The 14,132-nt window shown below is 41.5% G+C and overlaps 1 protein-coding gene across 1 annotated transcript; it reads right to left on the bottom strand.

Moving 5' to 3' along the window:
* LOC120656253 (fimbrin-5-like) lies at nt 1–4,605 on the bottom strand. The gene is made up of 14 exons (XM_039934290.1): nt 4,519–4,605; nt 4,255–4,428; nt 3,907–4,154; nt 3,619–3,790; nt 3,287–3,325; nt 3,089–3,163; nt 2,822–2,938; nt 2,425–2,636; nt 1,576–1,725; nt 1,305–1,504; nt 775–932; nt 591–687; nt 393–484; nt 1–204 (listed from the first exon to the last, which is right to left on the bottom strand). Exons 1-14 carry the CDS (start codon nt 4,603–4,605, stop codon nt 1–3), a joined length of 2,025 nt encoding a protein of 674 aa, XP_039790224.1.
* Nucleotides 4,606–14,132: the final 9,527 nt, after the last annotated feature.

The following is a 14,132-nucleotide window of genomic DNA, read 5'->3' on the forward strand; positions in this document are numbered from 1 at the left end:
TCAAGTGGTCAAATTGGAGATGCCATCTTCAATGCCTCCTTCGAAATCCTCCTCCTCCTCTTCTTCTTCTTCTTCCTCCTCCTCCCCTTCCCCTTCCTCCTCTGGAAGAGTATCCTGTGATCCAGGGCTTTGGTAAGGCCCATGCTTCTGCAGGCTCCAGTACATGATGCTTGCAGTGAGGGTGAGGGTCATCTTCGGGTTCACCTGCCGCAGCAAACAGGAAGGGCAGACATTAGTGCAAGTTGCACGGTATGCCTAGTGTCAATCTATAGAATCTATTCAAGAAGGTGAATTGGGTATCACTTTTTGCACATCTTCCTGCAAATAAAATAAGTTGTAATTTTATGAACATATGAGTTTATGTACAAGGAAAACTGACATTCTCGTCTTACCTCCATTATGTCTTCTGGCAACAAGAAGACAGTGCACCCTATCTTCCTAGCAACACTGATGATATATGTTGCATTCATCTTCTTCTCCTCGTCTGTAACCATAAAAGCAAATGGCACAATACTCTTCATGCTAAACAAAAGTTTGTATGATATTTGAATCGATATGGGATAAGTATGTATAGGAGCAGAGGTACGCACCATCCTCCCCTTTCTTCACCAAGCTCCAGTCAACAACCCTGCTCTGCACAGCACTTAAGAGCTTAAGGAAGAATACACCATCAGCTATGCTCTTGTCCTAGAGAATCAAGACAAGTGCTTCAGGCTAAGCACTGATACAATAGCTCAATTTAGATAAACAGATAAGAAATCTTGTTTGATGAACCTTGAAGCTTTCAATGTGGGAAGTTTTGCCTGATTCCTTGACCTTATTGTTAGCCCATATGAGGATGTCAGCATCTGTGATTTCTTTCTCTTTAGAGTGGGATCTCAGGTTCTTTAGCAATTGTAGGATACTGGTCCTCATGAGTTGCCACAGAAAAGCTAGGAATAAGAAGATTTTCAATGAAATATTAGTACAAGAAAATAACCATTTAGGAACTTGAATCATTTTTCTTCTTGAAAGAAATAGCAGCTAAAAATAATTAATATCCTTACAAAATCAAGCCATAAGCCATCTCCTATATGTATATGTCTTCTCTTCCTTTCTTTATATTTTTCTTTTCTTTTATTGGCAAGTATATGTTACCACAGCACACCGTAAACTTTGGTAGTGTAATTAAGAAACAAGTCTATCCAAGATAGGTAACAAATGAGCAAAACTTAAAAAGAAAATGGTGTGGAGTGCAAAATCAACAACTTCAATAAGATATAAAAAGGGTGTTTGTGTGTGTATATATATGTGCATGTATTTACCTAGAATTAGTTTCTTATTTCCTTGCACAATGTCATTTCCTGCTACATTTACCAGAGAAAAATTTAACTCCTTCCCAATTTTGATAACCTGGTTGCAGTTCTCCACCTTTCTAAATGGCATAATAATTGGCGGTTTAGATGCATGCTTCCAATTAACTGACCCTGGAGAAATTTTGTCAAGGACCTCTAGCAAGACCCATCTGCAAATGAACTTTGTAAGATAGAAAAATATATGCTAAGAATTTAAAATTGTCTTAAATAAAGGGCTTACCCAGTCCTAACATCCTCAAACAAATTGTTCACATAAGTTGCAATTCCAAGGCTGTTAATCCATAGGCGAAATGCTCTCTCCTCCCTGGATGCCTCGACATCATCAGGAGTATCTTCAACAGGAGCAACAGTGTTGGTTGATAGACCATTTCTGTAAAATATTTGTATTCATCCCAGACAATATGCATAAGTAAAGAGGTTTGCCAATCATAGTTTATTCAGAAAATTTAGAGTCATGCTTTTTTTAGAGAAATAAAGATTCAATATTCAATGCATGGTAAGGGTGGTTTCTCAGTCCATGAAGATCCATACTAGTGTATAAAAAATTGAATAAAAGACTAAAACAGTGGAGACAATATGTATTTCAATTGACTTTCCTATATTTGCACTTTGAAATGATAATCTAGTTTAATGGCAGTCATCAATTCATAGTACTATACAACTTTCCTAGAAATGAAAGTATGAATAAATTTTGAGTGCTTGGAAATATTATACAGTTGACAATCCTTTCATACGTGACTGATAAATACCCATTCATGGTTGCACTAATATATATTTTTAATAAATGTTGTCCATTTAATTTTATCTATCACCAAAATGTTGAGAAAGTGTAGATATTATAAAAAGGAACACGAACGTCTAGGAAGATAATGCATCCAAAAGCAAGTATACTATCATATTTTAAAAAAAATCGAAGGTTTTCCATGCAACATGCTATTTGAATCGTTATAATCCATTCATCGTGAAAATAGCTAGAGTAATAACAAGTATATGCTACACTTGAATTGTTGACCATTATTGCCAACCTAAAGGATGATATAGATAGAAGAGGACACTTCACTCTGGTTACCTGTTCTGGAATATTTGAGCCACAAATGCCAAGTTAAGATTTGCTGAGCCTTCAACAATATCTTTTGACGTCACATATCTTGTACAATCGAGCTTTTCTGCAGTTTCAAGTACCTTCTTTGCCCTTTCCTTGGGATCTGAAGTTTCTATCATGGTTTTTGAGCTATGCTCTGGTGCAAGGGTACTGAGAAGGTAAGCATATGCTTCACCATCCTGCATATAGACTACCCATAAGATAGTGACCAACAAAATTACCCACAATCATTTTCACCATTTGTAATTAGGACTATCGAAACATATGGTTAATATGTAATTGTTCTCTACATGTTGTATATTTTCAGGACTAAATCATGCTAATGTATATGACAATGCATAATGTTCAGGTGTACTATACATACCTTAACATCGGTAGAGAAATTTGTTACAATTTTTTTATACCCTGCTTTTTTGAGATGGAAGTTCATCCATTTCAGCAACATCTTATCTGGCGCTAAGGTGACAAGCTCTTCTGCCTCCTACGTAGCATTGAGGAAACACCAATTAGACAAATCTTGAGACAATCACAAATCCATATGTTGGCAGAGATCTTGAGGGTAAACATGATTCAACTCTTTCGCATGCAAATAATTAGTTCTGAATATGCATGCATAAAAATTTATACAAACCTTGCCACTATCACCAGCCACAATCTCTGCCAACTGAGGTGTTTTCTTGAGATTCAGATCGGCCAATAGTTGTATCTGATATAAGGATGAAATACATTGTGAGCCATTGTATTTACTAGCAATCACCAACGGTACACAACTGAAGACTTCCTTAGTAGTTACAAATTGATATAGTAGTGTTTGTTATGGCATACGCACCTTTATGATTTGGGATAACAGACCAAGAACAAGATGAGGCTGCAAAGAAGCATAACATATTTTAGTTCACCAAATGATGCATATTGATTGAGTAATAACAAATTGACTACCAAAGTGAAAATGGTTACCCTCAATCAAGATTTTGTTAACATAAAACTTTTTCTAATATTATCAACAAAGGATGCTCTTCGAACTTTAAATTTTGAAAATTTTGTAGTGACCAACAGTGTATATCAAGACATACATAGTATGTATCCTTATCATTTACAAGTTAGATGGGAAAATAAGGGGGAACAAAATCATAATTAGCGCACATCAGCAAAAAAACATACTCTAGCTTCAATCAAATCTTGTGTTCCAATGTTAACGACAGTGCAACCAATGGCCTTTGCAGAATTGAGACAAAGAGTATGGTTTTCATTTCTCTCCCATGGATTAGGTTCCTTCTTTGTATTGATTGCTCTCTCATCGATTGTGCCCGGAACAGCAACATTGATCAACTTACTGATTCATTATAAGGCATGGGAGAAACATCTTAGCGTGTTGTTAACAAAAGTTAAAAAGAAGAAATGAATTAATAAGAAAATATAATGGAGCAGCCATACTAAGAACACACTCACCAAAGTAGCACACCATCCCGAACAAGGTTAAATAACTCATTCGATGTAGGATCCAATGGCAAGAAATTCATGAGGAAAGAATCCTCCCCCAGAAAATTGTTGATATGATTGACATAAGAAGTTTTTTCAGACTCATTAATGACGTGTAAGAGGGTAGTGGTGGAAGATTTCAAAAATGACACAGAACCCTTCAATTTCTTTTTGCCTCCATTTTTGCTGGTCCCCTTTGCTTGAAGATTTAAGTATTCCTAACAAAATTTTGAAAATATACTTGTAAAAAAACTTATTTGCAAGGTGAATGGAAACTGAAAATCACCGGTTGATATTCCAAAATGATCCTCATTGTACCTTAAGGAATGGCTCAAATTCTATAGGTTGGTTCATATCAGGATAGGTCTCATTCAAAAATTTGCTAATCTCTTCTTCAGACAAAATCTCATGGATGCCCCGGAGTTTCTCCATCACTGGAGGCAAATCTTTTATTGTTACATGATCTGCATCTGGTTTCTTTGCATCGATAAACTATTACGGCAACAGATAAGAAGTGTCAATATGATTACAAGCACTTACCATCAGATTCTTGATATGAAATTGAATTGACTGGTTGCTTACTTTTGTTTTGAGGGTTCGGAGCTGAACTTGGGTGAATTGGCTTTGCAACCCCGGATCGGAGACAAGAACACCAACAAAGGTAGACATTACGTCCAGAATCAACTGTCTTTCTCGTGTGAGTTTCTTTTTTACACCAATACCTCAAATCCCTAAGGCCAATAACAAACAATACCAAGGACAAGTTGCCATCAACCTTCCATTATGATGCTCTAAATACATCCAAACAGACAAAGAAAGATCAAAACAACGAGTGGATAAGAATTGAAATTCCAACACCCAAACAGCAATAGAATAATGAATCATCACCAACCTTCTGGGGAGAACGATAGGAATCACAAATTTTTTCTTTCCCTCTTCTTTCGTGTCTCCCTAGACCGAACGCTCAAATCACTCCTCCTCCACACACAAGATTGCTTCCAAGCAAGTCCAAGAATTGTGGAGAAGCATACGGGTGGTTGGATTGCTGGCAACCATGCGAAGAAAAGGAGTTAAAATTTCTCCCTTGTTTTGCCCGCAACGAACGCCTCGCCTCCCCCAAAATAGAAGCTGTCTTTCTCTAACATTTGTCATGACGGACGATGGGTGGCAAATTTTCGAATCGTCACCTCAAGAGGGAAAAGATAGCTTGTGACCCCTACACCCAGTCCAACCACATCTTGCCACACAACCATTAGTTTGCATGAGAGAGAATTATGTGCATGCATACAAATATGATAAAATTGATGACACCATCCTGCATGCAAGTAGGTTCAACACTGAAAGTTTGATAAATCGCAAACTGGTCATTACAATTAAATTTCAATTGCACCATAATATTTTTATGACAAGATCTTCAAAATAAATTCACACTTGACTATATTTGAATAATTTTTTCTACAAACATATTCATTGGATCATATTTTAATACTTCAAATAATTGGGACACCTTGTTGTTTGATGGCACAGAAAAGATTGAAAAGGATGTGCAAAAGAGTCAACATCGATAATAAATTAGTCTACAAACGAAACAAATGGCTCTATATGTGAACAAATTGTTCTATATATAGCACAAATGTGCATGCATCGTGACTAGTTATTTTTATAAATGAACAATTGAGTTCTTTTGCTCATCCATGATGCTTTGCTTGCTGGCGTGGATGCGTAGCTGGTGAACATGGGCTTTCGTTTTCTTGTCCATGGGCCTTTTCTTTTGACACGACCATGAGGTAATGGGCCTTAGAGAATATGGCCACCGAGAGAGTTTGATGTCTCGCCTTGTCGGCCCATGAATAATTCCGGTGCAGCTAAACAACCGGAAGGTTCTGCGGCAGCTGTGGATTTATCATCTCGACCGTCAGCTTCGGAGTAGTGTGTGGTGTTGATTGTTGAATATATCCCATTATAGTTAGCCAATCTCCAAATAAGTGAGTAGAGTATCCTTGTCGGAGGAGAGTTTGAGACCAAACATTGAAGCGCCCTCCAAATGAATTTCGGCGAGTAACAATTAAAGAGCAAAAGTTGCATAGCTTCTTTGTTGGTATAAAAAGACAAGAATCACAACCTCGACAATTGTGTGTTATCAGGCTATCCTTGATCGAAAATCACGCTCTTGATTAGCTTTAGACGAAACTCAAGCTTGAATTTATTTCTAGGTAGTGGTAGCACATTTTATATATGATCCATTATCAGTTTATCACTATGCACATGATTGAACAGTACCAAAATCCAATTTTTCATGTTTGTCAAAGAGGCCATCTAAAGGCATCACTATATATGCTCACTCAATAGCACGAAAACGCAACTTTGGACTCCTGCTCTTGCTGGTAGTTTGTCTTCCGTTAACAGTCCTGTCCGGAAGGACACATTGATAACCTAGTGGTGCTCAATAACTTGTTTTACTGTTGCTGACTTGCTGTGGTTGTCGTACAATGTTGGGTGGCGTACGGTACTGTTCTTTCGGTCCCGAAAACTCGGTCCACTTGCATGCCTTTCCATAAGCGAGCGAAGTTGAGTCTAGACTAGGAAGATTTGACGAGTGGACAACAGGGCCCACCAGAACGCCTGCGGATGTGGGTTCCTGATTTTCCATAACACATGGCGATGATGAGCTTTTTTTTTTTTGCGGGTGATGATGAGCTGGTTTATTAGCTTGTCCGACCGTCGTCGATTATTGGGCGGCTGAATCGCCAGGTTGTCTGATTAAAATTTAAATTGTCCATCCATCAATCGTTGTCTAGCTCCTGGACTCGTAATCCCTAGTTAATTAGTTCCATTTTCCTCCCCTTGCTTGAGCCAGTATCGGTCGGAGTTTAATTTGACAGAATCCAGGGGCGGCGTACGTTGGGCTTGGGCAGCTGCAGACTGCCGCCCGTCCGATCGCGTGCTAACCATTGGCTGATTCAAATTCAACCGTCCAGCACGAAAACAACTACACCACCAGAAACAAGCCAAACGCACAGTCGCACACACGTCACGGCTGTTTCTAGTATTTGGTCAACGCGAACAGTGGCGGAGGACCTCATGTGGCGAGGTATGGCAGCAGCCATACCTCAGTTATCAAAATCTGTGTAACTTTCCTTCAAACTTGAAAGCATGTGAGGTGCAATGGTGCGGCTGTGCCTCTCCAAACACGAGGTCGCGGGGTCAATTCCCCATCCTGTGCGCATTTCCTCCTTTTTTTATACTCATTTCCTCCTTTTTTATACTCATTTTATGTATTTTATTCTCTTCATACCCTGAGTTTCTGCTAATTTTATGTGTTTTATTTTTTTTCTTTTTTCTTGCCATACCTTAACTTTCAACCGTCCTCCGCCACTGAACGCGAACATGCGTCCAGGCCAGGAAAAAGACTGCTTTGTCTCGGTGCACTTGTGCGCATTCTCCATCTTGTTTTTTTTTCCCGTTGTATAAAGAAAAAAAACAAGAGAGTTTGCGGCGGTTTGGTGCGCTTTGATTTGATCCCTTCAAAAGGTTCGCGTTTTTGCACGGGATGGACGGCCGGGCCTTGGGCGGCGGCTGGCTAGAAAAGCACGCAGCCCGAACCATCGCCGTCGGGCGCGCGTCAGTCGCGACCAAGGTTAACCTAACCGGTGGGAACCGGTCCGGTTTGACTGGTTACCGGTCAAACCGGTCCGGTCCGGTTCCGGTTCTGGCCGGTACCCAACCGGCCAAAATTCAAATTTTAAATTTGAATTCAAAAAATGAAAAATTCCCAAAAAATTCCTAAAAATACTTCAAGGTGTGATGAATCTAATGGTGTCAAATTTTCTCAAAAATTCATTCATTTAGTATAGTTTGTGAGAATTTAAAGTTAAATCAAAAAAGAAAAAGAAAAAAATGGGCCGGCCCATGAAGGCCCACCGATCAAACCGGTCAAACCGGCCGGTAAACCGGTCAAACCGGTCGGTAAACCGGTAAAACCGGCCGGTAAACCGGTTGCACGAGAGCGTTTGAATTTCAAACCGGTCAAACCGACCGGTAAACCGGTAAAATCGGCCAGTAAACCGGTCAAACCGGCCGGTAAACCGGTCGGAACCGGTTGCACGGGAAAATTTGAATTTATTTGAATTTGAATTTGAATTCAACCGGTTTCCACCGGTTACCGGCCTAACCGGTCCGGTAAACCGGTACCGGAGGGCGGTGTAACCGGTTTCCGGTTGGGAAATAAAATTCTGGTCCCGACGCGAGTGGGAGCCAGCCCGGCGAGGAGTTGCTGTCGTGCCGTCGTGGCCCGGCCGAAGTCCAGCGGGAGGCGGGGAGCACGCGCTCGGCCCCGGCCACGCTGGGGCCGCGTCCACCTCTCCGTTGTCACTGACGCGGTGGCCCTGCGCCGCGCCGCGTCTTCCCACCCGTCACCCGAGGGCCGAGGACTCGAGAGGCCGCGCGCGCAGGCAGGACTGGAACTGCTACGCGGCGCCACCGCTGGGTGTGGAAGAGAAAACAAGAATCGAACAAGCGAGCACGATGATGGGCGGCCCCACAGCGGGACGGATGCCGGCCGGCCCGGCGGTCAGAGGGGCCCACCACGGGTAGCGGCATGCACGTAGAGGAGGAGGATCGGGCCCACAACATGGGCGTCATGTGGGGAGCGCGGGCCCTCCTCTCTTCCCCCGGTGACGGCGTGGCGTAGCCTGCCTTGCTGGGCCACCTGGCATGAGCTGTACGGCATTTTCTTCTCTACAGTCCCCTCCGTATACACCTTTTCGGAACCCAAATACAAAATTTCCTGCGTAATACACCAGTGGGAAAAAAAAAGGCGGTAGCTCCTTTCTGTGGATTCTAGTTCTAGAAAACCCGCCCTTTTTGCTGCTTTTCCAGGGCGGTCTTGGAGAGAGTTTGTTCCCCGTGGACACGCTTTTCACATCCACCCCCTCCTGATCAAGAACCCACTTTCTCCAGCTGGTCCCTCGTCGTACTCTTGTTAGCTTTAGGATCACACTAGCACACGGATCAGTGAGGATTTCTCTCTTTTTTATTGATCTGAGTATAATAAGTACCTAGATCTACACAAGTACACACAGAGAGAAAGAGAGAGGGAGGGGTAGAGGACCTTCAGCGTCTGCAGAAGAGCTTGAGCTGGCCATTTCGGGGTCGTTGATGGAGATCCGCTCAAAGGCGGCGACGAGTGATGCAGCGAGGTCGTTGCCGGCGCGACGGTGTCGAGGACGATGGCAGCGACGGCGGGACGGAGCTGGCGGTGATGAAAACGATGAAGGTGGGGCTTCCCGCTGCTCCAGCGCTCCCTCTAGATCGGTTAAGGTTTTGGGGATGTGGGTGAGGGTGCTAGCGGCGCGGCGAACCTCGTGCCGTGTGCCCGGCCCCTCACCCCCTTTTAATCTAGCGCTGTACAGCGGGGGCCCACCAACCATTAAGGGTTGGACGCCCCCGATCAAGGCGCAGATCAAGGGCTTATTTAGTAGGAGATCAACCTGACATTCTCCCCCTTGATCTCACTTTGTATTTTAACTTTATACTTTAACTTGAAAACTCTTTCCTTTAGTTGTTCCATCACAGATTAGTTAATAGAGCATGATTTATCGTTACAGTCCAAGACTGATAGACTCAACAGCTACCACACACATCGCTGTTTTGAAACAAGTTCTTTATCTTTTGGGCCCTTTTATTCTCCAGAAATCACAGGCTTTCCTTTAAACCCATGCCGGCTATGTGTTCCATGAACACATTGGGTGGTAAGACTTCAGTGAGCGGATCCGCAAGCATTTTCTTTGTACTTATATGATCGAGTGTAATAGAGTGATTCTGGATTTTCTCCTTCACAACATAAAACTTTATGTCAATGTGTTTGGCAGCACCACTTGACTTATTGTTGTGAGCATAAAACACTGCTGGTTCATTGTCGCAGTACATTCTGAGTGGCCTTTGAATGCTGTCTACCACTCTTAAACTGGGTATAAATTTCCTTAACCATTCAACCTGCCCCGAGGCCTCATAACATGCCACAAATTCAGCGTACATCGTTGATGATGCAGTGACGCTTTGTTCGGAGCTTTTCCACGATATAGCTCCCCCTGCGAGTGTGAACACATAACCGGACATGGACTTTCGGTCATCAATGTCCCCCACAAAATCCGCATCTGAGTACCCTTCTATCTCTAGGGAATCGGATTTTCTGTATGTTAGCATGAGGCTTTTTGTGCCTTGCACATAACGTAATGCTTTCTTTACCATGATCCAGTGTGCCTGTCCTGGATTACTTTGATATCTGCCAAGGATCCCGGTAACAAATGCTAAGTCAGGGCGTGTACAAACTTGAGCATACTGTAAACTTCTGACAGCTGAAGCATATGGAACCGCTTTCATTTGATCGATCTCATACTGGTTCCTGGGACTTTAAAATTTCCCAAATCTATCGCCCTTGACTATTGGAGCAGGTGAAGGCTTGCACATATGCATACTGTATCTCTTTAGAGTCTTTTCTAAGTATGCTTTTTGTGATAGTCCTAATACCCCCTTTGTTCTATCTCGGTGAATTTCAATTCTCAAAACAAATGAAGCTTCACCGAGATCTTTCATATCAAAGTTTGAGGACAAGAATTTCTTTGTCTCCAGTAGCAGACCAACATCGCTACTAGCAAGTAGAATGTCATCCACATATAGAATCAGAAAAATAAATTTTCCATTTCTGAACTTTGCATAAATGCAATTGTCCTCCTCATTTTCTTTAAATCCAAATTTTCTTATGGTTTCATCAAACTTTAAATACCACTGCCTAGAGGCTTGCTTTAATCCATAAATGGATTTCTTCAAGCGACATCCCATATGTTCTTTTCCTTTCACGACAAAACCTTTCGGTTGAGCCATGTAAACATTTTCATACAGATCCCCGTTAAGAAACGCCGTCTTTACAACCATCTGATGTAATTCTAAGTCATAATGTGCCACCAATGCCATTACAACCCTGAAGGAATCTTTACATGAAACCGGAGAAAAAGTTTCGTTATAGTCTATCCCTTCCCTTTGCGTAAAGCCTTTTTGCCACGAGTCGTGCTTTGAACCTTTCTACATTCACTTTGGAGTCATGTTTTATCTTGTAGACCCATTTACAGCCTACTGTTTTGGCTCCTTTAGGAATTTCTTCTAAGTCCCAAACACTATTGGAACTCATTGATTTCATCTCATCCTTCATATCTTCCAGTCATTTAGATGAGTGAACACTTCTCATGGCTTCTTCATATGAAGTGGGATCACCCTCCATATGAACCTCTTCTGTATTATAAACTTCATAGTCGCTAGAAATGTCCGACTTTCTTTCTCTTTGTGACCTTCTAAGTGCCACTGCTTGTGGCACATTTTGTGCTCAATTTCTGGCACATTTTCCATAGGGGGCTGTAGCTCCTCCTCCTCATGTCCAACCGCGGGTTCAGGCGGTTCCTGGATGACAGGTTCCAAACCTTCGCTCACTGTTGGTATGGGTGGAGTTGTGACAGGTGTTGTCACCGTAGTATCTGGAATAGTTGGCGCAGCAACAACCGAAGAAGGTACTGACGTCACTATTTCAGGAACTTTTGGTGCAGCATCAACAGGTAGTGAGAAAAATGGCTCTTGAATCATAGGAGTAGGCACATACACCCGCTTCTCCTCAAGGTCAATTTCTCTAGATACCATGCTCCTCCTGATCATTTCATTTTATAGAAAGATAGCATGTCTCGTTTCTACGAACTTTGTATGTCTGTCTGGACAGTAGAAACGAAAACCTTTCGACTTTTCAGGATAGCCTATAAAATGGCAGCTTACAGTTTTGGGATCCAGTTTTCCAATATTTGGATTAAACACTTTAGCCTCAGCTGGGCTCCCCCAGACCCATAGGTGAGTCAGTGAGGGTTCTCTTCCTGTCCATAGCTCATACGACATTTTGGGCACCGATTTGCTTGGCACTATGTTGAGAATATGGATGACGGTTTTTAACGCCTGCATCCACAGACTCAATGGCAATGTGGAATAACTCATCATACTGTGCACCATATCCATTAGTGTACGGTTGCGCCTTTCAGCTACTCCATTTTGCTGAGGCTCCCCCGGTGTAGAGTATTGGGCAACTATACCATTTTCCTGTAAAAACCTCGCAAAAGGTCCAGGAACTTGTCCATAAGGGGTATGTCGACCGTAGTACTCCCCTCCACGGTCTGATCTTACTATTTTAATTCTTTTGTCAAGCTGATTTTCAACCTCAGCTTTGAATATTTTAAATTTATCTAATGCTTCAGATCTTTCTTTAATTAGATAAATGTAACCATAGCGGGAGTAATCGTTTGTGAATGTTATGAACGAATCATAGCCATCCACACTTTTCACAGGAAACGGTCCACATATATCAGTGTGAATTATTTCTAATGTTCCTGCACTTCGTGTGGCACCCTTTTTTATTTTCTTTACAAATTTTCCTTTAATGCATTCAACGCATTGTTCAAGATCAGAGAACTCTAACTGTGGAAGAATTTCACTCTTTACTAATCTTTCAATTCTCTCCCTCGATATATGGCCTAAACGACAGTGCCATAATTTCGATGAAGTATCTTGAGTTCTCTTTCTTTTCTTTGTTTCTTTCTCTGACAAGGATTCATGCACATTCACATTACATATAGAATGCACTTTATCACGCATAGATAATAAATAAAGATCATTGTAAAGGAAAGCATCACCAATACAATTATTATCAAACCATAGTTCACATTTGCCATTCGCAAAATGACAACCAAAACCATCTGTGTCTAAGAGTGATACACTGATCAAGTTTCTTTGAAGCGAAGGAACAAATAAAACATCTTTTAATACAAGCATGAAACCATTAACTAGCTCGAGGGAGACATCGCCAACAGCTTCCACATCTGCTTGTACTCCGTTCACGACTTTAATTTGTCTTTCGCTTCTTAGCGTAGTCCTTGTTGAACGGAATCCCTGTAAAGAATTTGCAACATGCACAGTTGCACCAGAATCAATCCACCAAGTAGATTTAGAAAACTGTATATACAGGGATTCATTAACAAATGAAATTACATTCTCACCATTCTTTGCCATTATCATCTTTAAGTAGGCGGGATAATCTGCTTTACGATGCCCCTTGTCATAACAGTGGAAGCACTCATCTTGAGCTGGAGGACGCTTCTGTTGCTGATACATCTGTGGCATAGGGGCTTTGTCTTTGGCTTTAGAAGAAGAAGCAGCATGGAAAGACCTTTTCTTGTTATTATGCACAAAATTGACAGACCCACCATTTTGTTTCTTGAGTCTATCTTCCTCTTGTGCACACATGGCAATTGCATTTTCCATGTTCCGCTTCTCTGGCTATGAGTTATAGTTTACAACGAATGTTGCAAACTCTTTTGGCAGAGAAGCGAATACCAAGTGCACCATAAACTCTTCTTTGAGGTCCAAGTCCATTGGTTTGAGCTTGGAGTTCAAAGCACACATCCCCATGATATGATCTCTTATTGTACCGGCATTGCCATAGTACCTCTTTGTGACCAACTGCTCTATGATCTGTGTGGCATAAGTCTTTGAAGAACCAGTAAACTGATTCTTTATCTTTGCAAGTTATTCTGCAGCTGAATCACACTCTCCAATTGAACCCAAAATGTTAGGATCAATTGTGTTCTTTATAACTGCCACACATGTCTTGTTGGCGTTATTCCACTTTATCTTTTGGAGATCATAAACCATCTTTAAAGTAGCATAGTCCCTTTGCTTTTCCTGCCACTCAGCATCAGTATCAGATTCTCCTCTCACTGGAGCCGGTGGCTCAGTGGGCTTTGGAGTGGTGATTATTTCATCCACCTCTCCACAGACGAAAGCAAGATCAACCTTCTTGATCCATTCGCCATAGTTGTCTCCTTTTAGAGTTGGGATGTGATTGATGAATCACATCAAGTTCATCCCCGCTGAAAATTTTAAAAAATAGTGAGAATATAATAACAACAATTGCATGTAATAATTCCAACGTTGGTTAAAATAGAACATACAACTATTTATGCAATTAAATCTATATCACCGTTGGGCAGAAATAGAAATAAATGCACAAAAACTGTACCAAAAATTATAATACTGCTATTAACAACGTTGGTCAGAGAATAACAATATCATAATTCACTTCTCAAGAAAACTCTTTAAACATGCTCTGA

The sequence above is a fragment of the Panicum virgatum genome, chromosome 1N (genome assembly GCF_016808335.1).
Source record: "Panicum virgatum strain AP13 chromosome 1N, P.virgatum_v5, whole genome shotgun sequence".
Taxonomy (NCBI): Eukaryota; Viridiplantae; Streptophyta; class Magnoliopsida; order Poales; family Poaceae; genus Panicum; species Panicum virgatum.

What these genes read in the sequence shown, in the direction of transcription:
- LOC120656253 (XM_039934290.1), bottom strand. Translation starts at nt 4,605, where the DNA reads ATGTCTACCTTTGTTGGTGTTCTTGTCTCCGATCCGGGGTTGCAAAGC. An exon ending in TCCGAACCCTCAAAACAAAA is followed by an intron (nt 4,429 to 4,518) that starts GTAAGCAACCAG and finishes TTGCCGTAATAG; the next exon opens with TTTATCGATGCAAAGAAACC. An exon ending in CCCACATTGAAAGCTTCAAG is followed by an intron (nt 688 to 774) that starts GTTCATCAAACA and finishes TTGATTCTCTAG; the next exon opens with GACAAGAGCATAGCTGATGG.